The sequence below is a fragment of the Procambarus clarkii genome, chromosome 15 (assembly GCF_040958095.1).
Source record: "Procambarus clarkii isolate CNS0578487 chromosome 15, FALCON_Pclarkii_2.0, whole genome shotgun sequence".
Taxonomy (NCBI): domain Eukaryota; kingdom Metazoa; phylum Arthropoda; class Malacostraca; order Decapoda; family Cambaridae; genus Procambarus; species Procambarus clarkii.
The window spans coordinates 38,460,421-38,488,061 of record NC_091164.1 but is presented as its reverse complement, the minus strand read 5'-3'; the positions used below and the strand labels follow the sequence as shown (position 1 = coordinate 38,488,061).

Below are 27,641 nucleotides of genomic sequence, written 5' to 3'. Positions count from 1 at the left end.
AGCCCATCATCATCCAGCAAAAATCTGCTATCAGGACAATAACTAACTCTACCTTCAGACAACACACAGCTCCCTTGTTCAAATCCTTAAACATGCTAAACAAATTCACTCCATACATTCTCCTGTGTAAATTACGTTTATAAAGCCCTTTTTCTAACTGCAAACCCTGTTCTGAAACTCTTCCTGGACAGATGTAATAGAACACATGGCCACGTCCCCACCAGACATAAATATCTCTTTGATATCCCCAGAGTCAAACTTAATCTATGTAAACACTCTATGTAAATAAAGGGACCTAGTCTATGGAACTCACTCCCTTATAATGATTTGAAAAGCTGTCCAACTTCTGCCATATTCAAAAATAAAACCAAAAAGTACCTGTAGTACTTTTTAAGTACGAGGGAGTAATGCGCAAAGCGTCCCTCACCTGTGACGTCACAGCGTCATCTGACGCCATATCAACACATCGGCCATTTTGTCGTCAGTTCAGTCATGGCGAGGACTAACCCTTCATGCAAACTGCACCTACTATCAAGAAGAAGAAGATTTTGTGTTCCACCGATAGTATTATCGTAAGTAAGCACTTATATTTTATATTTTATTAAATTAATTGATTCTATTTTTCTGTAATAAAGGTCCAAAGGGTTGTTAAGGAACAAGGGTGTAGCGATACCGACGCTCAGTGCGCTCAACTCACACCAAAGTATCACCTGTGTAGCTTCTGTAATTAGTGTTAATTAGTTATGCTATAAGATAATGAAGCGAGTATAAGATTAACTCGCTACAAGGGTACTGTGTTGGGAGGTGAGGGCTGTTACTGGTGTCTGTGGGGATGTGAGGACTTGTACCAACCACTATCACCACCAGTACCTTGTCTTGCATCCTGCTTAGTATTCCTATTGAGATATGAAGTATTATTGCATTCATATAATTATTCATTCATTGTCATTACTATTTTTATGGGCTATGTTCTGTTACCCTAATGCTTTTTACCCCTGGGCATGTCCATTTACTCTCCAGCCCTTCACAAGCCACTGCTGCACCCCCTCCATGCCCATACTTACTGTGCTTATTCTTACAGGACTGCACTGCATTATGTGGTGCTCACTGCCTGGACACCTTGATACATGCATTATAGGGTTCTGGTAGTTGTTCTACTCACCAAGCCCTTCCAAGGCCAGGCTTGACATGTGAGAGCTTGGTCCAACAGGCTGTTGCTTGGACAGGCCCCTCAGGCCCACATATCCACCACAGCCTTGTTTGTCCGGCACTTCAAAATCAAATGTTTATTTACGTAAGGTACATACATATTTTTAGGTAAGGTACTCTTTATTTGGGTAAATTTATCTTCGTAGTATTTAGCTTTGGCTCGTCTAATTATCTTGGATAGCAATAACGAGTAATTCTTTGAGAATTCTTTGGAGACAATTCCTAACCTATACTTCTCCCAACCTATACTTCTTCTCAAGGTCATCTTCACTTCTTGAAGATGTTCAGGTTTTCTCTTGAAGATGTCGACGGTTGTTCCAGCAATACTGTATTTCTTTTATTGCTGAAAACCTGTTTTCAGCCTAATGCTTTTTACATTAATGCTTTTTGAAAACCTGTTTTCAGCCATAAAAAAATAATCCTGAATCCAGAAAAAAATCCCTTTTGTATCGTCTGGAAATTTTCAAATATTGCTGATCAAACCTGAGTCTAAATTATTTGTATATATTATGAATTACAGAGGTCCCAGGACAGGGTTTTTAGGCACTCCACTTACATTTTCCCACTCTGACTTAACCCCCATTTATACAAACTCAGTCTTATCTTTTAGCTAATAATTTATTGTACACACCATACTCAGCCTGTGTAGGGTAGTTTATTGTGCATGTGTAGTATATATATTTGTGTAGTATATTTGGTATATTTAATGCCTCTAACCTCTCCTCATAGTTCTTGTCCTTCAGTTCTGGGAGCCACTTAGTAGCATGTCTTTGCACCTTTTCCAGTTTGTTTATGTGCTTCTTAAGATATGGGCACCATACAACCGCTGCATATTCCAACTTTGGTCTAACAAAAGTCGTGAACAATTTCTTGAGTATTTCGCCATCCATGCATTTAAAAGCTCTGAATATTATCCTTTACCTGCAATTGGTTGTTGCTGTATTTATAGAATATGATTTGTTCTACTTTACATTTGTTTGTTCCTTTTTTTCAAAATTTCTTTCTGCCTCTCTCCTCACTGCCGTGTAGTTGTTTCTCTTTGAATTACTGGTATGTTTGGGGGTTTGGCCTCTTCGTATATTGATTCCATTTTTGTGTCTTTTGGTCTCTGTCCGTCTTGAAATTTCAGTTGAACAAATCCTGTTTCCTAGTTCTGCATCTTTGTTTTGGTATAAATGTTTTTGTTCCTTTATCATATATTTCACAAAATTGACATACTGTGCATTAATTCATCTCAATTACTTCCTTTCCTAACAGCAAGCCTTTCCAGTAAAATTCTTTGAATTCTTTTCTGACTTCTGGCCTAATGTTTGTTTTATCCTAGTGTGTATGATGCCTAGCGTGTGTCTGGTGCCTGTTGTGTTAAACCGAAGATAAATGCATAAGTATAGGTCAGTAATTTCTCCAGCTTTGAAAGGGGCTTTCATTATGCAGCAGTATTCCACTCTAGAGAGCACTAGCGTCTTGAAAACTATCATCATCGGTATAGCATCTCTAGTGTGAAAAGTTCTTGTTATCTATCCTGTCATTTTTCTTGCAGTTGTGACGGCTACTTTATTGTGTTCTTTAAATGTAAGGCCTTCTGACATCAGTACACCCAAATCCTTTACGTTGCTTTTCCGTTCAATGTTATGATTTGACTGAGTTTTGTAAGTGGTTTCCGTTTTTATATTTTTTGTTTTTTCCGTAGCGCATGAGCTGAAACTTATGTTCGTTAATCACCATGTTATTTTCTGTAGCCCATAGAAAGACCTGATTTACATCTGATTGGAGGTTTGCCGTGTCCTCTATGTTGCCTACTCTCGTGAAGATTCTAGTGTCATCTGCAAAGGATGATCAAGTACTATAGGTTGTGTCCTTGTCTATGTCCGATATGAGGATGAGAAAAAGTATTGGAGCAAGCACAGTACGCTTGGGGACTGAGCTCTTTACGGTTGATGGTCCAGATTTTATTTTGTTGACTACTACACATTGGGTTCTATTAGTCAGGAAGTTGTATATCCATCTGCCTATTTTTCCGGTAATTCCTTTTGAACGCATTTTATGTGCAATAACACAATGGTCACATTTGTCAAAGGCTTTTTTTTGTCAAAGCGTTTTGTTTGTCTTCCATGGCATCTAGTGCCATGTCAGAGTGGTCCAGCAACTGTGATAGGCAAGAGCGCCCTGTTCTGAAACCATGTTGTCTGGGGTTATGGAGATGCTGTGATTCCATGTATTTTGTGATCTTACTTCTTAGCATTCTCTCAAAGATTTTTATGATGTGCGATGTTAGTGCTATCGGTCTGTAGTTTTTTGCCTCTGCCTTATTTCCTCCTTTATGGGGCGGTGCTATCTCTGCTGTTTTTAGTATGTCAGGGACAATGCCAGTATCTTGGCTTTGTCTCCAAAGAATGTGAAGGGCCTGCGATAACGTTTTTTACAGTTCTTGATGAATATAGAGTTCCAAGAGTCAGGGCCTGGTGCAGAGTGCATAGGCATACTGTCTATGGCTTCTTCAAAATCCAGTGGGGATAGGATCACATCTGATTTATGATTTGATGTTGGTATCATATCCATGAAAAATTCATTTGGGTTATCAATCAGATGGATGGAGAGCTACACTCGTGGTGTCCCATTTTCCCAGCACTCTTTGTCATATAATGCTTTGAAACTTTTGACGGATTTGGCCTCCACCACCTTCTCACCTAACATGTTCCAACCGTTTACCATTCTGTTTGCAAAAGTGAATTGTCTTACATTTCTTCGGCATCTTTGTTTAGTTCGTTTAAATCTATAACCTCTTGTTCTTGAAATTCCAGGTCTCGGGAAATCTTCCCTATCAAGTTTATCAATTCCTGTTACTGTTTTGTACGTAGTGATCATATCTCCTCTTTTCCTTCTGTCTTCTAGTTTGGAATATTTAATGCCTCTAATGTCTCCTCATAAATCCTGCCCTTCAGTTTTGGTATGAATGTTTGTGTGCCTTCATCGTATATTTTGCAAAATATGGAATACATCTCATTTACTTTACTTTAAGAATATGGTTCGATCAATTAAAAACCCTCTTGTTCAAATTGCAAAGAGACTGAAAGAGATGCAGCATGCTCAATGGATTATATATTAGTGATTATTATTAGGATTATATATCAGTGAATCATATTAGTGATTCAATTATTATGGTCATAAAACAATAAACAAATAGTTTTGGTGTTATTACGCTCTATTCACAGGTTATATATAAGTATCTGCATGTTTTGTTCACCATTACAAACCACTAAGTTGGTTTGATTTTTGTTGAGATTGTTATTTATGATAAGATTCCTTACGTTATCTGAGAATGAAGCTATGTCGGTATTGGGAAATCTATAGATGGCACTTAGTCAAGGAGGATTTAAGGGATTTACTGGAGAACTTGGCAAAGGTATATTCACAATAGTCGTCTCTATTACTAATGAGACTATTGCAGATGAAGGTATCTTTGTAAGATATTGCTATGCCACCTCCTTTTTTTATTAGGCCTGCAGTTGTGAATGGCTTTATTATCAGCCAAGTTGTAGCATACAACATAGCATATATATGTATATGGCATACATATATATATATATATATATATACACACATATATATATATATATATATATATATATATATATATATATATATATATATATATATATATATACACACATATATATATATATATATATATATATATATATATATATATACACACATATATATATATATATATATATATATATATATATATATATATATATATATATATATATATATATATATATATATATATATATATATATATATATATATATATATATATATATATATATATATATATATATATATATATATATATATATGTTATGTTACAACATAACAGGCCAATTACACTGGATTAATCTTTGTGTTTAGATAGGAGATGCCTCGTATGGGCCAATAAGCCTTCTGCAGCCCCTATGTTTATCCCTTATGTATCCCCCCATGTTTTCACCTTCATTGTATTATCACCTGACCTAATGCGGGTATAAAATCAACTAATATATATATATATATATATATATATATATATATATATATATATATATATATATATATATATATATATATATATGTCGTACCTAATAGCCAGAACGCACTTCTCAGCCTACTATTCAAGGCCCGATTTGCCTAATAAGCCAAGTTTTCATGAATTAATGTTTTTTCGTCTACCTAACCTAACCTAACCTAGCTTTTTTTGGCTACCTAACCTAACCTTACCTATAAATATAGGTTAGGTTAGGTTAGGTAGGGTTGGTTAGGTTCGGTCATATATCTACGTTAATTTTAACTCCAATAAAAAAAAATTGACCTCATACATAGAGAAAAGGGTTGCTTTATCATTTCATAAGAAAAAAATTATAGTAAATATATTATTTCAGGAAAACTTGGCTTATTAGGCAAATCGGGCCTTGAATAGTAGGCTGAGAAGTGAGTTCTGGCTACTAGGTACGACATATATATATATATATATATTTATATATATATATTCAAAATTCGTCAGTGTACTACATTTTTGTTGTTGCTTTTAGGTGATGCTTTTAACCAGTGTACGTGGGTCTGATTGTGCAACCACAGTTCGAAGAATAATGAAGATATGAACAAACGGCCTGTGGTCACTATACAGTCTGGAAGGGCAAAAGAAGAAATTGGCATTTCTACAAAAACAAGAACTATATAATGTTATTTTAAGTAAGTAACCAAAAAATTAAATAATTTTTTTAAAGTTTAAAATTCACTTAAAAATGTAAATTTTAAGTTAAAAAATTTTAACCAAAAAACTTAATATTTTTCATATTTGGAACCATTCCATAATCCCAAGCATAAATGATTATATTTCTATCACTTGCTCTTAAGATTGTTTCATTTAATAGAGGTTGGGCATAATTGTTCTCTGCTGCTAATAGAACTGACTGACTTAGCTATAGGAAAATGTAAACTTAATTGGTTTATCCATTACAGTATTTTGCAGTTTATTTCATGATCCTGTGCTTAATACTTGCATAAATAGTAGATTACAAAATGCATTTTTATATCATTAGTATTGAATAATAATAATGCAAATAATTGACTTATAAATGATGTACAATTAATTGGTAGGTGATATTATATTATTAATATTTTTTCATTCTTGCAAAGCCTTAACAAAGTCATTAACATGTTAATATAAACTTGATCACCTTCCACTTATTTTCTCATGTGCTACCTACATGTACAAAACCTTATTCCTAAATGCATATTTTGTTCTGAAACTTGTCCTTTATATGTTGTGTATCACCATCTCTGGAGAGTTTTATCTGATTGATGTATAAATTACTTTTAATTTTACAGAATATTATTGTTATACTGAATTTATTATTATATAAATAACTTAATTTTACAGAATCATCTATCAACGCACATCCACAAGTTGAGGAGGAGGATGTGACCTTCCAGATGTCTGAAGTACTGAAACATGCACCAAACAGACCTGGTGGATCTAGGTACAAGGTAAAATAATTTAAATTTTTTTTTTTTTTTTTTTTTACTAATTGTCCGATATATATATATATATATATATATATATATATATATATATATATATATATATATATATAAATATATATATATATATATATATATATAAATAAATATATATATATATAAATATATATATAATGTGTCGTACCTAGTAGCCAGAACGCACATCTCGGCCTACTATGCAAGGCCCGATTTGCCTAATAAGCCAAGTTTTCTTGAATTAATGTTTTTTCGACTACCTAACCTAACATTTTCAGCTACCTAACCTAACCTATAAAGATAGGTTAGGTTCGGTCATATATCTCTATTAATTTTAACTCCAATAAAAAAAGAATTGACCTCATACATAATGAAATGGATAGCTTTATCATTTCATAAGAAAAAAAATAGAGAAAATATATTAATTCATGAAAACTTGGCTTATTAGGCAAATCGGGCCTTGCATAGTAGGCTGAAAAGTGCGTTCTGGCGACTAGGTACGACATATATATATATATATATATATATATATATATATATATATATATATATATATATATATATATATATATATATATATATATATATATATATATATATATATATATAATATGTATGTGTGTGTGTGTGTGTGTAATTACCTAAGTGTAGTTAAAGGATGAGACCGTCTTCCCAGCACTCTTTGTCATATAACGCTTTGAAACTACTGACAGTCTTGGCCTCCACCACCTTCTCACCTAACTTGTTCCAACCGTCTACCACTCTATTTGCGAAAGTGAATTTTCTTATATTTCTTTAGCATCTGTGTTAAGCTAGTTTCAATCTATGACCTCCTGTTCTTGAAGTTCCAGGTCTCAGGAAATCTTCCCTGTCGATTTTATCAATTCCTGTTACTATTTTGTATGTAGTGATCATATCACCTCTTCTGTCTTTTAGTTTTGGCATATTTAATGCCTCTAACGTCTCCTCGTAGCTCTTGCCCTTCAGTTCTGGGAGCCACTTAGTAGCATGTCTTTGCACCTTTTCCAGTTTGTTGATGTGCTTCTTAAGATATGGGCCAACTTCTGTTGTTGGGCACCACACAACAGCTGCATATTCTAGCTTTGGCGTAACAAAAGTCATGAACAATTTCTTTAGTATATCACCATCCATGTATTTAAACGCAATTCTAAAGTTAGAAAGCGTAGCATAGGCTCCTCGCACAATATTCTTTATGTGGTCCTCAGGTGATAGTTTTCTATCTAGAACCACCCCTAGATCTCTTTCTTTATCAGAATTCTTTAAAGATTTCTCACATAATGTATAGGTTGTGTGGGGTCTATGTTCTCCTGTTCCACATTCCATAACATGGCATTTATTAACATTAAATTCCATTTGCCAAGTGGTGCTCCATATACTTATTTTATCCAGGTTTTCTTGAAGGGCATGACAATCATCTAAATTTCTTATCCTTCCTATTATCTTAGCATCATCAGCAAACATGTTCATGTAATTCTGTATACCAACTGTTAGATCATTTATGTAGACAATAAACATCACTGGTGCAAGAACTGAACCCTGTGGTACTCCACTTGTGACATTTCTCCAGTCCGATACATTGCCTCTGATTACTGCCCTCATTTTTCTATGTCAGAAAATTTTTCATCCATATTAGAAGCTTACCTGTCACCCCTCCAATATTTTCCAGTTTCCAGAACAACCTCTCTATGTGGAACTGTCGAATGCCTTTTTTAGGTCCAAATAGATGCAGTCAACCCAACCATCTCTTTCCTGTAATATATCTGTTGCTCGATCATAGAAACTGAGTAAATTCGATACACAGGATCTTCCAAATCGAAAACCATACTGTCTGTCTGAAATTATATCATTTCTCTCCAGGTGTTCTACCCATTTAGTTTTAATTATTTTTTCCAATATTCCAATTCCAATTTTTTCCAATAATGTGTGTGTGTGTATGTATATTTGTGTTGTTGAATATGACCGAAAGTCAGTCTTTCTGCCCCTCTCCTTACTGCTATTGTTGTTTCTCGCATCTGTGTATTGCTTGTATGTTTGGGCAATTTTTCCCCTTTTCCTAGTTCTGCATCTCTGCTTTAGTATAAATTTTGTTGTGCCATTATCATATATTTCACAAAACTTGACATACATCTCATTTACTTCATGTCCTAACAGCAAGTGTTTGTCAAATTCCTTAAGGAAATATCTGAGTTCCCCATAATGACCTCTCCACAAGTCAGGTTTTTCAACTGCTTCAAGCTCATTTTCTTCCAGATTATAATGCATTGCATACTATATTCCCAAAAAGACATGGTCACTTTAACCCAAGTGACCATGTCACTTGGGTAAAAGGAGGGAGGTACCAAAGGAGGGAGGTACTGAATGATAAATATATCATTCTCTTTCCTGGTAAATATAATATCCAGCATGGAGGGAACATCCCCTTCCCTCATCCTCGTAGCTTGTTTAACATGTAGAAACATGAATGTTTACAGGGTGAGGTTTACGAAATTATATATATATATATATATATATATATATATATATATATATATATATAATTGGTCTCTGGTCTATATATATATATATATATATATATATATATATATATATATATATATATATATATATATATATATATATATATATATATATATATATATATATAAGTTTGTGTGTGTGTAATTTATATAAATAAATAATTAAATATTAATTTTGTTAATATCTTTTCAGGGAAAACTTGCAAGTACAATTCGTATACAAGAGGGGCAACAAGAGCCAGAGGATGTCTACTAAGAAAATATATAAGTCTTTATCCTCACACTCTTGATATATGGTCTTCTCTGGTCTCTTTATTTTCTCTCCTCACAAATGTCCCTTTTTTTTATTTCTTTTACGTTTCTCTCCTGTTTTTCTTGTCTTTTAATCTCTCCTTTCCTCCTCTCTTCTAACACCTCTCGTTTCCTGTCTCTTCTAGCTTCTCTCTTCCTTTACTTTTTATATTTGTGGTATTCATTTATGTCATTTTTATCTTGTATATTTTTCTTGTATCTTTTTCTTATCTTGTGTTTCTCTTCCCCTTCTCTTCAATGATTTCTCATTTCTCTCCTCTCTCTGTTGTTTCTGTTCTGTCTTCTCTCTCCTTGCCTTAATTTTGTTCTGTCTCCTCTTTTGTTGTGTGTGTGTCTTTCTGTCTGTCTGTCTCTCTCTTTCTCTCTCTGGCTCTCTTGCTCTCTCTCTCTCTCTGGCTCTCTCTCTCTGGCTCTCTTGCTCTCTCTCTCTGGCTCTCTCTCTCTCTGGCTCTCTCTCTCTCTCTCTGGCTCTCTCTCTCTCTCTCTGGCTCTCTCTCTCTCTCTGGCTCTCTCTCTCTCTCTCTCTCTGGCTCTCTCTCTCTCTCTCTGGCTCTCTCTCTCTCTCTCTCTCTCTCTCTCTGGCTCTCTCTGGCTCTCTCTCTCTCTCTCTCTCTCTCTCTCTGGCTCTCTCTCTCTCTCTCTCTCTCTGGCTCTCTCTCTCTCTCTCTCTCTGGCTCTCTCTCTCTCTCTCTCTGGCTCGCTCTCTCTCTCTCTCTCTCTCTGGCTCTCTCTCTCTCTCTCTCTGGCTCTCTCTCTCTCTCTCTCTCTCTGGCTCTCTCTCTCCCTCTCTCTCTCTCTCTCTCTCTCTCTCTCTCTCTCTCTCTCTCTCTCTCTCTCTCTCTCTGGCTCTCTCTCTCCCTCTCTCTCTCTCTCTCTCTCTCTCTCTCTCTCTCTCTCTCTCTCTCTCTCTCTCTCTCTCTCTCTCTCTCTCTCTCTCTCTGGCTCTCTCTCTCTCTCTCTCTCTCTCTCTCTCTCTCTGGCTCTCTCTCTCTCTCTCTCTCTCTCTCTCTCTCTCTCTCTCTCTCTCTCTCTCTCTCTCTCTCTCTCTCTCTCTCTCTCTCTCTCTCTCTCTCTCTCTCTCTCTCTCTCTCTCTCTCTCTCTCTCTCTCTCTCTCTCTCTCTCTCTCTCTCTCTCTGGCTCTCTCTCTCTCTCTCTCTCTGGCTCTTTCGCTCTCTCTGGCTCTCTTTCTCTCTCTGGCTCTCTCGCTCTCTCTGGCTCTCTCTCTCTCTCTCTGGCTCTCTCTCTCTCTCTCTGGCTCTCTCTCTCTCTCTCTGGCTCTCTCTCTCTCTCTCTGGCTCTCTCTCTCTCTCTCTGGCTCTCTCTCTCTCTCTCTGGCTCTCTCTCTCTCTCTCTGGCTCTCTCTCTCTCTCTCTGGCTCTCTCTCTCTCTCTGGCTCTCTCTCTCTCACTCTCTGGCTCTCTCTCTCTCTCTGGCTCTCTCTCTCTCTCTGGCTCTCTCTCTCTCTCTGACTCTCTCTCTCTCTCTCTGGCTCTGTGGCGCTCTCTCTGTGGCGCTCTCTCTCTGGCTCTCGCTCTCTCTCTCTGGCTCTGGGTCTCTCTCTCTGGCTCTCATATTTCATTTGATTTAAAAATGTCTGAGATTTTTTACTTAATCTAAGTTATATTGCATGGTGCTAATATGAATATTATACATGACTTTTTTCTTTTCTTTCTCTTTCTCCCTTTCTTTCTTTCTTTCTTTCCTTCTCTCTCTTTTTCTTTCTCTTTCTACATGAATATTATACTTGACTGTGTTTACATTCACTTGTAGATTTTTATTTTTAGTTAATTAGTCCTAAACTTTTGATTAATAGATTTTTATTATTAGTCATAGAAAAACTATAGTGTTATATGTATACTCGGAAAATTTTACTTGTTTTAGTTTTAAGTAACAATAACTGCTTATAACGTCAGACTGATCTCAGCATGACATGAATCACAGGCTGCTTGATCACAAAATCTATTGTGTTCACATATTGCATATATAGATTTTTAAATTTTTACTTTTATATTCTGTTATAGATATAGTCTATATATTTCGAGCTATTACATATATTTTGTTGTATTAATCATTCTTAATTAAATAAATATAATATTTTAATTCTCTTTTTGTACCCTATTTATTTGTAATTTACACATACATATATAGGATGTCCATTTCTATCTCAGATATGTCTTCTTTCTTTCTCTCCCTTTCTATTTCAGATATGAATTACAAAATTATTATACCCTAATTTACCCTAAACGCTTTAATGTAGGTAATTAAAAGATCATAAAAAAGTTTTTAGAAATGTTAATTATATACGTTCTAAGGTTGTATATAAAAGTTCTCAAAAAACCTTTTCTAAACGTAATTATAAACGTGCTGAAAACAATGAAATGTCGTTTTTAGGATGTTTTAAAAACATGAAAATGTTTGCTGGGATACATCACCCACACAAATACACACATCAATAATCTCTGTGTTACAAGTGATCAACAAGAGGCTCACAACAGTCACTATACAAGGCACTTTACATCTATAGTGAGTCACACAGTTACTAGTCTTGCTCCACACCCACCCAACTGGGCGGCAGCTTTACAGTCATGTGCTCCACACCCACCCAACTGGGCGGCAGCTTTACAGTCATGTGCTCCACACCCACCCAACTGGGCGGCAGCTTTACAGTCATGTGCATGCATTACCTACAGTAAGCAAATTTTGGATACTTCACTAAGATTTCGGGCAGCACATCATTATGAATGAAGTACTTACACATTTCTTGGACACTCTATATATATTAATGGTGTTATCTCTAAATTCCGCAATTTTTTCACATTCCATTATATAATGACGCAAAGTATGCGAATAGTTCTGCTGACAGAGTTTACATTTAGTCAAATCTACATCAGCAGATGTTACAATCTCCCAGAGGTACTTGTAGCCGAGCCTAAGCCTAGCAGTGGTAACATCTAGAAGTCTGCTAACATTATTGGATGACCCATAGACGTGCGGTTCTTCATGCATACTCGAATGATGATAGATGGAGTAACTGGTGTGAATTTCACTTTGCCTCAAGTCTCCGTAATTTAGTTGATGTTCCTGGGATATTGCTGCCCTCAGGCTGCTCAAAGGCAGTCCAAGTTGGTAATCAATTCCCTCCTTACGAGCAAAAGTCTTGGCTAGCTCATCGGTTCTATCATGCATTCGGAGACCAATAATCAACACGTCATAATATACTTTGGCTGATATGTTCATCAACATGGAAGTGCTTAAGTTTTTTCCTTTCATAATTTTCCTTCGTGGTTATACATTGTCTTCAACTCTACATTGTCATACTATTCATTACGTGTTAATTTTTTCATGAAGCCTGTGAGGTGCGGATAAAAGATAAACTTATAGCCAGTTTTTTTTATTTACTCTTTGTAATTCTTCATATAGAATATCGTAGAATTATATAGAATAGGGTATACGCACAATGCTGCGTATACCTAAGCTTATCAATGAAAAAAAGGGATTTATATACACACACACACAAATATATATATATATATATATATATATATATATATATATATATATATATATATATATATATATATATATATATATATATATATATATATATATGTCATACCTAGTAGCCAGAACGCACTTCTCAGCCTACTATGCAAAGCCCGATTTGCCTAATAAGCCAAGTTTTCATGAATTAATTGTTTTTCGACTACCTAACCTATCTAACCTAACCTAACTTTTTCTGCTACCTAACCTAACCTAACTTATAAAGATAGGTTAGGTTAGGTTAGGTAGGGTTGGTTAGGTTCGGTCATATATCTACCTTAATTTTAACTCCAATAAAAAAAAAAATTACCTCATACATAATGAAATAGGTAGCTTTATCGTTTCATAAGAAAAAAAATAGAGAAAGTATATATATATATATATATATATATATATATATATATATATATATATATATATATATATATATATATATATATATATATATATATACCAAAATAGGGGTGGTAGGAGAAGAAAATATCAAAATGTTCAGTGAGGATCCACAAGGTCTTCTCTGAGTACTCTTTATTTTCTTCTCCGAGGCTATGGGTTCCTACACTTGCACCAGAGGTGGTACCCCTTCTATATATATATATATATATATATATATATATATATATATATATATATATATATATATATATATATATATATATATATATATATATATATATATATATATATATATACAAAGCCAGTGTACAATTCAATTTCTTTCTTTATTATGCACCCCATACCCATCCAGTGGGCGGTGGTGTAAAGAATTACAGAGGCACATAATTGGTTCAGGAACTGAACTCTCTAGTTCGTTTAGCTAAGCAAATAACAATTTTGACGCTAGTTGCGAAATTATTAATGTTGTATACACATGTACACACTCTCATACATACATAGAAATTCCGGGCTGTGACGGGTTCAGAGATTACATAACAGGAACTATAACAATGGGTGGACCTAAGATAATAGTGGCAGTCATTTACAACCCTCCCCTAAATGACAGAAGACCTAGACAGGAGTTTGATAGGAACTCCTGTCTGTAGGAGTACCGCCTGTGTGAGGCCAGTCTTAGAGTATGCCACTCCATCATTGTATACCGCCTGTGTGAGGCCAGTCTTAGAGTATGCCGCTCCATCATTGTATACCGCCTGTGTGAGGCCAGTCTTAGAGTATGCCGCTCCATCATTGTATACCGCCTGTGTGAGGCCAGTCTTAGAGTATGCCACTCCATCATTGTATACCGCCTGTGTGAGGCCAGTCTTAGAGTATGCCACTCCATCATTGTATACCGCCTGTGTGAGGCCAGTCTTAGAGTATGCCACTCCATCATTGTATACCGCCTGTGTGAGGCCAGTCTTAGAGTATGCCACTCCATCATTGATCCCCCATCTTAAAAATAAACATAAGTAAGCTCGAAAGGTGCAGAAGTTTGTAACGAGACTCGTCCCAGAGGCACAATCACAGACTGAGAGACTCGTCCCAGAGGCACAATCACAGACTGAGAGACTCGTCCCAGAGGCACAATCACAGACTGAGAGACTCGTCCCAGAGGCACAATCACAGACTGAGAGACTCGTCCCAGAGGCACAATCACAGACTGAAGAAACTAAACCTGACGACTTTAGAAAAGAGGAGGGAAAGGGAGGATATGATAAAGACGTATGAAATGATTAGAGGGACAGACAAGATGGAAACAGAGGAGAGGTTTACAATGAATAATAATGGAACAAGGGGGCACGGAAGAAAGCCTGAAACTCAGGTGTGTCATTGAGATGTTGAAAATGTTATTTTACAACTAGCTGCACCCGCCAAGTGTTGCTGTGGCTCAGTCTGGTTAAATGGAAAAGAAAGAAAAGAGAAAGCGCACGTTTCTAATATGTTTAATTTCAAAATGCTTGTGGGTATACAATATTTTTTGTTCTATTGTCTGTGAAGATATAGAGATTGTCTGGTTTGCCGATTCTAGAACACACAACATATAATTGTCCATGCGAGAAGCAATCCGTGTCTAGATCTAAACCTCACAATTTTATCGATTGGCCCTAAGCTTTGTTAATGGTGATTGCAAACACCAATCGAATTGGGAATTGCAATCTCTTAAATTGAAATGGCAAATCCGTTAGAATGATAGGAATGAAAAGAATGAGGACCACTTCACCTTTGAAACATCATGTCAAGATTGTTGCTTCTATGACGTTGCTGAATAATCTTTTTACTGCAAGCTGCGTGCTGTTGCTAATCTTCTGCTGGTTGATATTTAACAAAGTGATAATTGGCATGACGCTTTTCAGTTCCAGTAAGTGCGGCTGTGGTATCTCTTACAGTGGCGCGGCGGTGGTATCCCTTACAGTGGCGCGGCGGTGGTATCCCTGGCAGTGGCGCGGCGGTGGTATCCCTGGCAGTGGTGCGGCGGTGGTATCCCTGGCAGTGGCGCGGCTGTGGTATCCCTGGCAGAGGCGCGGCGGTGGTATCCCTGGCAGTGGCGCGGCGGTGGTATTCCTGGCAGTGGTATCCCTGGCAGTGGTGCGGCGGTGGTATCCCTGGCAGTGGCGCGGCGGTGGTATTCCTGGCAGTGGTATCCCTGGCAGTGGCGCGGCGGTGGTATCCCTGGCAGTGGCGCGGCGGTGGTATCCCTGGCAGTGGCGCGGCGGTGGTATCCCTGGCAGTGGCGCGGCGGTGGTATCCCTGGCAGTGGCGCGGCGGTGGTATCCCTGGCAGTGGCGCGGCGGTGGTATCCCTGGCAGTGGCGCGGCGGTGGTATCCCTGGCAGTGGCGCGGCGGTGGTATCCCTGGCAGTGGCGCGGCGGTGGTATTCCTGGCAGTGGTATCCCTGGCAGTGGCGCGGCGGTGGTATCCCTGGCAGTGGCGCGGCTGTGGTATCCCTGGCAGTGGCGCGGCGGTGGTATCCCTGGCAGTGGCGCGGCGGTGGTATCCCTGGCAGTAGCGCGGCAGTGGTATTCCTGGCAGTGGCGCGGCGGTGGTATCCCTGGCAGCGGCGCGGCGGTGGTATCACTGGCAGTGGCGCGGCGGTGGTATCCCTGGCAGTGGTGCGGCGGTGGTATCCCTGGCAGTGGTGCGGCGGTGGTATTCCTGGCAGTGGCGCGGCGGTGGTATCCCTGGCAGTGGTGCGGCGGTGGTATCCCTGGCAGTGGCGCGGCGGTGGTATTCCTGGCAGTGGCGCGGCGGTGGTATCCCTGGCATATATTCCAGTACGTGCGGCGGTGGTATCCCAGGCATATATTCCAGTACGTGTGGCGGTGGTATCCCTGGCAGTGGCGCGGCGGTGGTATTCCTGGCAGTGGCGCGGCGGTGGTATCCCTGGCAGTGGTGCGGCGGTGGTATCCCTGGCAGTGGCGCGGCGATGGTATCCCTGGCAGTGGCGCGGCGGTGGTATTCCTGGCAGTGGCGCGGCGGTGGTATCCCTGACAGTGGCGCGGCGGTGGTATCCCTGGCAGTGGTGCGGCGGTGGTATCCCTGGCAGTGGCGCGGCGGTGGTATCCTTGGCAGTGGCGCGGCGGTGGTATCCCTGGCAGTGGCGCGGCGGTGGTATCCCTGGCAGTGGCGCGGCGGTGGTATCCCTGGCAGTGGTGCGGCGGTGGTATCCCTGGCAGTGGCGCGGCGGTGGTATCCCTGGCAGTGGCGCGGCGGTGGTATCCCTGGCAGTGGCGCGGCGGTGGTATCCTTGGCAGTGGCGCGGCGGTGGTGTCCCTGGCAGTGGCGCGGCGGTGGTATCCCTGGCAGTGGCGCGGCGCTGGTATCCCTGGCAGTGGCGCGGCTGTGGTATCCCTGGCAGTGGCGCGGCGGTGGTATCCCTGGCAGTGGCGCGGCGGTGGTATCCCTGGCAGTGGCGCGGCGGTGGTATCCCTGGCAGTGGCGCGGCGGTGGTATCCCTGGCAGTGGCGCGGCGGTGGTATCCCTGGCAGTGGCGCGGCGGTGGTATCCCTGGCAGTGGCGCGGCGGTGGTATCCCTGGCAGTGGCGCGGCGGTGGTATCCCTGGCAGTGGCGCGGCTGTGGTATCCCTGGCAGTGGCGCGGCGGTGGTATCCCTGGCAGAGCGAGAGAATTAAAGGAATTCTGATGAATAATTAACTGGTTCATCTGCTTCCCCCCAACAGTGTCGACGGATTGTATGTGACGTCCTCGCTTTGTATGTTAGACTGAATAATATTGTTAAGTTCTTAGACGTCTTTGTTCCTGGCCGCAAAAACAGCTCGGCCAATTGCAATTCTTATAATTGGTTTGAATATTGGAAAATACTTTTTCAACAAATTCTTCTCTTGACGGCACTAAAGTGCAGAAGTTATGAGGCAATGAAATTCGTCCGGAGGTCAGATCAACCGGTACGTTTCCGTTCTCAATTTCCAGCAATATATGTGAGAATAACTCAACTGATGGATCGTTTTGCAGCTGGAAACGCATATTTGTAGTTAATTTAAATAACTTTACGTGACGCCACAGAGTAGCGTATTTCAAGCAAGCATTTATTTCGTCTGCTGGTGTCGATCGAGGAATTACAGGTAATGTTGGCCTGAAATCTCTTGCAAGCAATATTAATGTGTTCCCAAATGGTCTGATGTTTCCATTTGGAAAGTGCACATTCATCCCAAACAATAAGTTTGCATTTCTGCAATATTTTACCCATGCCGGATGCTTTGGAAATGTTGCACTTGGGTGTTTCAATGAATTGCATGTTCAATGACAATTTGAAAGCTGAATGAGCAGTTCTTCCACCTGGTAGCAATGTCGCAGCTATTCCGGACGCCGCAAGAGTTATGCTATTTTTTTATCGAATTGTTGCCAGAATCAATCTAATTAGGAAGATTTTACCAGTTCCTCCTGGCGCATCTAAGAAGATTTCTCCAAGCCCGTTATTGACAGTTTGAATCATTTGATCATAAATGACTTTTTTTTCAAGCGTTAGCTTAGGAATATTTTCTTGCACATGCGACAACAGATCACCCGAGTTGTAATTTTGTTCACGACGCAATTCTTCATGGAACGAAGCAGCAGCAGACCGATTCAGTGATGGCATTCCCAATTGATTGAGAACTTTGTTTGCGATTTCTAAGCACAAATCTTCAATCATTATCAATGATTCGTTGTAGAGTTCTGCTGTGAAATCCATGTTCATATTTGAATTTTCCTTGCGTATTCGACGAGCAATATCTTCAGCTATGTGCGATTTGTTTTTCTCCCATACTCTGTTGGAGATGAAGGAGAGCAGGCGGTCAATATGATTGCAAACATTGCATGATTTTGATTTGGAAGTGACGTGTTGGAAGAATCATTAATGCATACGTACATCCCAGTGTCGGTCGTTCAAAAATAATTCAGAGCTTGACATGCACTACGGAAAGATGCATGTGTAACGCCGTTGACAAATCTCAATTGCTGAAAAAACGTTGGAACGGGCACATTTACCAACAGCATGCAAAGAGAAAAGCATATTACTCTTGTTTGGGATCCATGGTGTACAGTCTGCCTATCATAGTTTGTTTGAATTTGCCAGGTTGTCTGTCAACTCGCTCTCCTCGTTCATGTCGTTCTAATGATTTTCTACTCGCATTCCATGTGTAAAACGTAGGCACTTCGAATACAGCAGAGTTTTCGCAAATGCGTCTTCTTGACATAACATGAAGGAAGCAGTTAACGTTGTAGCTGGTGGATTCATGGCTATTTGTTGCACATTTGCAGCTGTGAAATAAGCGCGTTGTTCATTTTCTTGTTTACAAAACAAAAACAAAACAAAAATACTAACGAAGTATTTCAATTCACACGCAGATCAATCGACACAATTCCACTGAAAAATAAGAACAGTTGAAAAATGAAATTAAAAAAATATGAAAATAAAGTATACTCATGAAATGAACGGTATGGTAAACAATACAGGTCAATTGCAAAGCAATGTCACACAAAATAATGAAATGAAGATGAAAATAAATCGAAATTTATGAAAATTAAATTTAACAATGCATTCGGAAACATTGAAATGGAATCGTGCCATATATAGAATAGCGATATGGATGTGAGTGTGGAACATTAGTAAGTCCGGGACACTGTAATTAGTCCCAGCAAACATTTTCATGTTTTTAAAACATCCTAAAAACGACATTTCATTGTTTTCAGCACGTTTATAATTACGTTTAGAAAAGGTTTTTTGAGAACTTTTATATATAACCTTAGAACGTAAATAATTAACATTTCTAAAAACTTTTTTATAATCTTTTAATTACCTACATTAAAGCGTTTAGGGTAAATTAGGGTATAATAATTTTTTAATTCATATCTGAAATAGAAAGGGAGAGAAAGAAAGAAGACATATCTGAGAAAGAAATGGACATCCTATATATGTATGTGTAAATTACAAATAAATAGGGTACAAAAAGAGAATTAAAATATTATATTTATTTAATTAAGAATGATTAATACAACAAAATATATGTAATAGCTCGAAATATATAGACTATATCTATAACAGAATATAAAAGTAAAAATTTAAAAATCTATAAAAATCTATATATGCAATATGTGAACACAATAGATTTTGTGATCAAGCAGCCTGTGATTCATGTCATGCTGAGATCAGTCTGACGTTACAAGCAGTTATTGTTACTTACAACTAAAACAAGTAAAATTTTCCGAGTATACATATCCCAGCAAACATTTTCACGTTTTTAAAACGTTCTAAAAACGACATTTCATTGTTTTCAGCACGTTTATAATTACGTTTTAAAAATGTTTTTTGAGAATTTTTTTATACGACCTTAGAACGTAAATAAATAACATTTAAAAAAACCTTTTTATAATCTTTTAATTACCTACATTAAAACATTTAGGGTAAATCAGGGTATAATAATTTTTTAAATTATATCTGAAATAGAAAGGGAGAGAAAGAAAGAAGACATATCTGAGAAAGAAATGGACATCCTATATATGTACGTGTAAATTACAAATAAATAGGGTACAAAAAGAGAATTAAAATATTATATTTATTTAAGATTGAGTAATACAACAAAATATATGTAATAGCTCGAAATATATAGACTATATCTATAATAGAATATAAAAGTAAAAATCTATATAAGCAATATGTGAACACAATAGATTTCGTGATCAAGCAGCCTGTGATTCATGTCATGCTGAGATCAGTCTGACGTTACAAGCAGTTATTGTTACTTAAAACTAAAACAAGTAAAATTTCCCGAGTATACATATAACATTATAGTTTTTCTATGACTAAAAATAAAAATCTATAAATCAAACATTTAGGACTAATTAACTAAAAATAAAAATCTACAAGTGAATGTAAACACAGTCAAGTATAATATTCATGTAGAAAGAGAAAGAGAAAGAAAGAAAACAAAGGAGAAAGAAAGAAAGAAAAAGAAAGATAGAAAGAAAAGAGAGACAAAATATATATTATTCAAGAGAACTTGACAATTAAGCACCTTCAAACAATTCATGATCAAGCAGGCTGTGATTCATGTCATGCTGAGATCAGTCTGACGTCACAAGCAGTTATTGTTACTTAAAACTAAAACAAGTAAAATTTCCTGAGTATACACTATATACTATATAACATAACACTATAGTTTTTCTATGACTAAAAATACAAATTATAAATCATTTATTCAAATGTTAGCACCATGCAAGAAGAGAGGAGACAGAACAAAATTAAGGCAAGGGGAGAGAAGACAATAGAAACAACAGAGAGGGGAGAGAGAAATGAGAGAACATTGAAGAGAAGGGGAAGAGAAAGACAAGATAAGAAAAAGATACAAGATAAAAACGACGCAAGTGAATTCCACAAATGTAAAAAGTAAAGGAAGAGAGAAGCTAGAAGAGACAGAAAACGAGAGGTGTTAGAAGAGAGGAGGAAAGGAGAGATAAAAAGAGACAAGAAAAACAGGAGAGAAACGTAAAAGAAATTAAAAAAAAAGGGACATTTGTGAGGAGAGAAAATAAAGAGACCAGAGAAGACCATATATCAAGAGTGAGGATAAACACTTAATTGTGAATTTTCTTAGTAGACATCCTCTGCCTCTTGTTGCCCCTCTTGTATACGAATCGTACTTGCAAGTTTTCCCTGAAAAGATATTAACAAAATTAATTAATATTTATTTGTTTATATAAATTACACACACACAAATATATATATATATATATATCATAACTTATGATAAGGCATCTTATCATAAATAACATCTCAACAAAAATCACATCATTCTAGGAGGTGATTTCAATATTGACCTGGGTCTACAAAATAACCCTCTAGTTGACTATTTCCATAACAGCATGTAATCCTCTATGATAATCCCCACAATCACCAAGCACTAGACCAAAGTTCTCAAGTCAAGCCTAGCCTCGGGCTGGGCTTGGGGAGTAGAAGAACTCCCAGACCCCCATCAAGCAGATAAGTGTGTGTGTTATGAAGAGATACATCTCAACGACTAACAAAATTAGCAAGAGAAATATAGTCGTTGAAATGTAAGCCTCATCCTAACCATACACTCAAGACCTTGAGAAAGCACTCAGGAGAGTGTGAAAGACTCTGTGTTAATATTACATAATTTACAAATACATAAGTGTTATATTTTATCCTATCCTATATAAACAAGATTATATCATTATTCTTATTATTTAGCAATTTTATCTTTTCTGCATGAACTATCAAAAAATTTTAATTAGAAAATTAGCAAATATCTGTAATATTTAAGATGAAAAATTGAAGGAAACATTACTGTTAAAATACCACTTACAAATTTTGTTCTGAAACTCGATTCCGCTAACTTCCTATTGAGAACATTAAGATCACCTTCTGCAGCAATAGGATTTGGTATTAGATCTTCTATGATCTTGTCTGTTTCTTTTGTAGTCAAAGTTGCTTTCAATATCTTCACATCACTTTTCAGTTCATTCACATCACTTTTCAGTTCATTCACTTCAGTGTATATGGCCTGCAACATGTTACCTGGAAATTTATACAGTATATAGAAAGTGTGCATGCTATTATATTACATATCTTGAATGTACATTTAAAATAAAAGCATTATAAAGTATATTTTAAAATAACTGACACTGAGAAAGCACCCAAAAAGTAGGCTATGACTGATGTGATAGATAATGGGATAATTTCTTAGTAATTATGAAACTGCTTATATAATTGGAAGCAAATTCAGCAATCTAACCTGCTCAGTTTGCAGTCTACTTGAACATGAAACTTATGCCTATCACCCATAGGGTACATATAGGTTATAGGCTACATAATAAATTAATTAAACTTTCAAAACTTACTCATATTCTGCATCATTTCTTTCAAACTCCCATCGTTCTTGTCTGGTGACTTTGGGTCGAATAAATTCCTTGACCTTGGAGTCCTAACGACTGAAGTACTTGGCGTGACCAGCTCATTGTCTTTAAGATTGCAAGATTTAGCTATTAAAATCTAACTACTGTACTGTATAATCAACAAATTTCAGGAGCTTTTACTACTGCATACTAATATTATAAGTTATACTATATGTCTACATCACATTTAAACTACCCAACATCAGAAAGAGGGTGAGCCAACATCAGAGAGGGGGGGGGGTTATCATGAGAGAGAGGAGGGCCAACATGAGAAGAGAAGAAAAAAGAAAAGAAAGAAATAAATAAAGAAAAAGAAAGAAAAGAAAGATAGAGAGACATACAGAGACAGACAGACACATACACACAGAATAAGAAGAGGTGACAGAACAAAATTAACAAAACAAATTTCAACATGAGAAAAGGGAGGTCAACATGAGAGAGAGAATGAGGGTCAACATGAGAGAGTGGGTCAACATGATATATATTTTAAATAATTACTTATTACCTTCATGAAGAAATACTGATGGCGTCAACGGTGTATTGTGAAGTGTAGTCTTCACTGGAGACTGCTTTTGTAGGACTGTTCTATTAGCTGAAAAGGAGTTATGTTTATTTCAAACACTTTTTAACCAAATAATATTTTTAAGACTTTAATATAGTTTGAACTAACATGAGAGAGGTGGGGGTCAACATGAAATACACATTTTAAAAATTAACTTATTACCTTCATGAGGAAATACTGATGGCGTTGAAGGTGTATTGTGAAGTGTAGTCTTCACTGGAGACGGCTTTTGTAGGACTGTTCTATTAGCTGAAAAGGAGTTATGCTTATTTCAAACACTTGTTAACCAAAATATATTTTTAAGACTTTAATATAGTTTGAACTAACATGAGAGAGGTGGGGGTCAATATAAGATACATATTTTAAAAATTAACTTAAGGTAAGGGACAAATTAACACGTAAGGTAAAGGTAAGATAAAGGACAAATTAACACGTAAGGGACAAACAAAAAGAAAAGTAATAACAAACCTGCTTGTTTCTAGTGACTAGATCAAAGGAAAACCAAAATTTCCCTGAACTGTGACAAGTGAAAAGCACCTGCTAGACAAAGTGGGAAAAGTTCACTAGACCCCATATGCACATAAAAGAATAATATACTTAATATTAAACAATTAGAAATAAACACATATTTCTATACAGAAATTCCAGATAAGCATAAAAATTACTCAAAGCTTCTAGTACTTCCAGAAGGAATTAAAAAAAAAAAAAAAAAAAAAAAAAAACAGCAAGAACTAAGTTTAGAGCAGTTTTTAGTTTTTTTTAAACCAAAAGCATAAATAACCAAACAAAGGAAGCATGGTTAAATATCAATTTAGAACTTTTAATGTTATTTACTACTAATCCTTACATTCACTTAATATACCAGAATAATATGGTATTTGCAGAGGATTTATTTCTTTTGAAGGTGTATTCTCATATGAAGATGGCGAACACTTCTTCTTGGATTGAGACGAGTGATGATTGCCTGAAATTATTTAAATTGCTTAATGTATTGAATGGCATTTTTCAAGTTGCAAATTTTTTTTAAATTACTGTAGTAGGTTATCAATGCTTACGTTTGTTATTCTCGGAATTCTCTTCTTCATATTTGAAGCATGGTTTCCTTTTTCGTTGTCGAGGATAGCCCATATTGTCTTCAGTTTCGACATTTGAAGTGTCTTCCGCAGCTAAGCATCTTCGTTTTGCAACGTCAAAATCATCTGTAATAATTGAATATAATTAGTAATATATCAGCGAGATATATATTTATCGTTACCTAGTAGAGTAGTGAACACTAAGAAATAACTTAAATCAGCTTCCTAAAGAGATGTTTAATAAAACGACGTACATGATTTGGAACTTATAACTGGGGCACAAAAGTCTTAAGTAGCTATGAGGAAACCCATCTTGTGATTAAAATATAATTATAATGCTGTTTTTGTCTGCAGTGTTAAAGTTATGGTGAATGAATGAATAGGTGTCTTGTATCTTAAATCTTAATAATTATAAATTTAATACCTACCAGTTGTTGATAGGATTGTTGATACGACATGCACTCGCCAATTGGTCGTGTCTGGCTTTTCGTGCTTTTGGGCACTAACTGTATGCCTGCTCTGTGGCCACCAGCACAATATTTTTTCCTGAAAAGTCGAAATAAACTGTTACATGCTAATTCTAGCACTAATTTGGAATATTTTTAAAGCAACTCAATATATGCAATTTTTTAGTTTCAAAGTAATGCTTACATCATCAGATTTTTCAATCCAGGTTGTGGAGATGATACCCACACTACGATCATTGAAGCCTACCACTGCATACCGCTTTTCAGATGTCATCTACAAAATTGAAAAATCTTATTAAGGGTTGTTCTCCCCAAAAAAAAAGAAATTAGCATAAAGTTGGTAATAGATTTACTTGATTGTGTCAATCATAGATTAGCCACATTTGTAAATGATTTTCGGTTGGTATAAACAGTAGCTGCCATGTATGGACTAAAAGGCTTAATACAGTTTTATCTCTTAATGTGCTCTCAAAATATTAATAATTTTCATGAAATACAGGGTAATGGGATTTTTAAACAGGTAAATATTGGTCAAAAGATAATAGCTTTAATAAAAAACAAAATTGTGAATCTCATTAACTTACAATATTAGTTCAAACTATTATTAAAGCATGGATACAGTATTTAAATACGTACTTGTCATAAGTCATGTAGTATTGACAGAAAAGTATTTGCGCTTTCTGTCTCGATCATCATACCTGTGCGGTTTAGTTTTCTTGCTGGAATCACCTTCATGGATGAATTCCTAGTAAGAACCTTAAATTCTCCAATTAATTTGGAGTTACAAGGTTTCTCAAAGAGAGGTATACTTCTCGAATATACCCTGCAAAGGAACATGCTGTCTCCATTTTCATCGGTGTCACTGACAGTGTCCAAAACTTGGCAGCAAGTTTCATTATTCAGCAAATAGGCATTGTTTGGTGCCTTGGTATATATTTTATGTTCTGTATTTGGTGTATAAATCCTTTGAGCATGCTGCATCTCTTTCAGCCTCTTTGCAATTTGAACAAGAGGGTTTTTACTTGATCGAACCATATTCTTAACCTGCTGCAGGTAATTTTCAAATGGAAATGCTGAACATCTGTCCAAACTACCAAACTCTTTGGCATCAGAGGATATGTGTGTTAGGCAGTGTACATTGTACACTAAAAAATCCTTACCATACAGCTCACGAGCCTTTAACACAAAGTACAGCAAAAGATCATGTGCATATTGGCTGTAATTTAACTGAATCAATTTAGGTGATACAAGAATAGAAATGGCTACACTCAGAGTCAGGAAATGGTCATACAATTCTTTGGGTAAGATTCCCTTCAGTACAATCTTACCGGTGTAGAGAAGGAGTTGCCTGTATTCAGTCGCTTTCCATCTATCAACCTCTGAAAGACTTCGAGGTTTACGTGCAAAGTGCATAGGCACAAATTTTGTTAGTTGAATTAGACGCTGACTAATTTCATCAACTTGGCGAGCACATAATTTTACGTTTTTATTTCGTATCCAGGCAAGAAGTAACCTTTTCATAACCCCAAGACATATCTGATGCATATAGTCTATGGGAAAAGTACTCACCATATTTATATTTAAGTCACAGAATGGTGATCTACCATGGTGATGTTGAGAATTAGATTGATTACGAAAATCTTCATCTGTTATGAGTTGTAAATTTTTCACTTGTTGATAAGTCATTCTTCCATTCCAAACACCCTCTTGGGTACATCTATCACACCCAAAGTAGCCAGAGTGGAGTTTGATTGCCTTCACCATTGCTTTTGCTGGGGCATCACATATGACTCCTTTTAGTTTTACTGGCAATGTTTTGTCATCATTTTTAAATCCATAGTGCATAATTTTTTTCAAATCCTGAATGAATTCATTTAAAAAATCTAAATCACTAGGTTTAGAGCTTCCGTATGTGAGGACTACTGGGAAAACTCTTATAGGTTTGACATTATTGATAGCACAAAGAACAGGCCATAAACTTTCATTTTTACTTCTAAATATTGGCAAACCATCAATGTTGCAAATTAAAGATATTTCTGCCAAATCTCTTATTGTTGATTTAGGATACAGCCTTAAAGTTTTCAACATTTCCTCCTCTAACCCCAAGTAGATATACATCATGCCTGATTTAGTCTCAGTAGGTATATGTTTAACTGTATTCAGTAACGAACGAGCTGTTTTTGGCAAGTCAGCATGTCCCTGTTTTCTCAATTTTTTTAATAAATTATCAATGGCATTGTGTGTTATGCCATATTTATTAACCCATACTAACAATACATCTGATAATGATTTATCATCCTCATCACCACTGCTCTCTGACTCTGATGATATTGGGTCATGCTCATCAATCATGTCCCAAGTCCAATCTCTCTCTCTCTGACTTTCCAGAGATGATGCATCTTCATTGGCTCCACCACCAATATTAGGTTCTGAATTAGATGACAAAGCAGCATGGTCATCGTCTATGCTGTTTGTTGTAACATTGGCCAAAGGATCCTGATTCAACAACTGAATCTCAACCTCATCACTATTTTCATTTTTGCCACGCTGGGACGCCTGTTCTTTTAGGCGTCGCTTTTTGGCCCGTGACATACGCTGCCATCTTGTGTGGTATTCTCTTCTTTTTTCTATAATGTGTGCATACATTCTGAAGGAGAAAGGCCAAGTGCTACATTACCAATTACTATTACAAGATTATTAGTAAAGTACTGTACTGCAAAAAGCAAATAAAATGGGGTAAACTAAACTTTGAAAACAAATAATAATTAAAACAGGTAAATTAGTAAAATAACAAAGGCTTAAGCAGACATGACTCTGCTTAAGCCATGTAAAGCAGACAGATAAGATGGCAATATATAAGGGGAAAAAATTAAAAAGCTAGGATATAAAACTAATTGAGATCAAAAGCATAAATTACTATAGGGGAAAAAATAACAAATTACTTCATAAAAAAATTATCCAATTGCCAACAGCAACTTGGTAGTATGAGTCTAAGTCTAAGAAACAAACAAAATTTAAATGCTGTTATCTGCAATGAAACAATACATACTATTG

The 27,641-nt window shown here is 36.9% G+C and overlaps 1 protein-coding gene and 2 long non-coding RNA genes across 3 annotated transcripts; 2 read left to right on the top strand and 1 right to left on the bottom strand.

Annotated features, from left to right (window-relative positions):
* Positions 1-479: 479 nt before the first annotated feature.
* LOC138365133 (uncharacterized) lies at positions 480-9,975 on the top strand. Its single transcript, XR_011228678.1, has 4 exons — positions 480-572; positions 1,082-1,317; positions 6,632-6,738; positions 9,478-9,975. It is a non-coding gene; the product is annotated as an uncharacterized lncRNA (long non-coding RNA).
* A 5,439-nt stretch (positions 9,976-15,414) lies between these two features.
* Positions 15,415-17,568, top strand: LOC138365076 (elastin-like). The gene is made up of 3 exons (XM_069325185.1): positions 15,415-15,738; positions 15,882-16,724; positions 17,545-17,568. Exons 1-3 carry the CDS (start codon positions 15,415-15,417, stop codon positions 17,566-17,568), a joined length of 1,191 nt encoding a protein of 396 aa, XP_069181286.1.
* Positions 17,569-24,592: 7,024 nt separating this feature from the next.
* LOC123750933 (uncharacterized) lies at positions 24,593-25,350 on the bottom strand. The gene is made up of 3 exons (XR_011228677.1): positions 25,224-25,350; positions 24,772-24,861; positions 24,593-24,666 (listed from the first exon to the last, which is right to left on the bottom strand). It is a non-coding gene; the product is annotated as an uncharacterized lncRNA (long non-coding RNA).
* Positions 25,351-27,641: the final 2,291 nt, after the last annotated feature.

Excerpts from the sequence above, each read along its gene's own strand:
- LOC138365076 (XM_069325185.1), top strand. The coding sequence starts at position 15,415 with ATGACGCTTTTCAGTTCCAGTAAGTGCGGCTGTGGTATCTCTTACAGT. Across the intron at positions 15,739-15,881 it reads CTGGCAGTGGCGCGGCGGTG|TGGCGCGGCGGTGGTATCCC; the intron begins GTATCCCTGGCA and ends TATCCCTGGCAG. Across the intron at positions 16,725-17,544 it reads CGGTGGTATCCCTGGCAGTG|CTGGAAACGCATATTTGTAG; the intron begins GTGCGGCGGTGG and ends ATCGTTTTGCAG.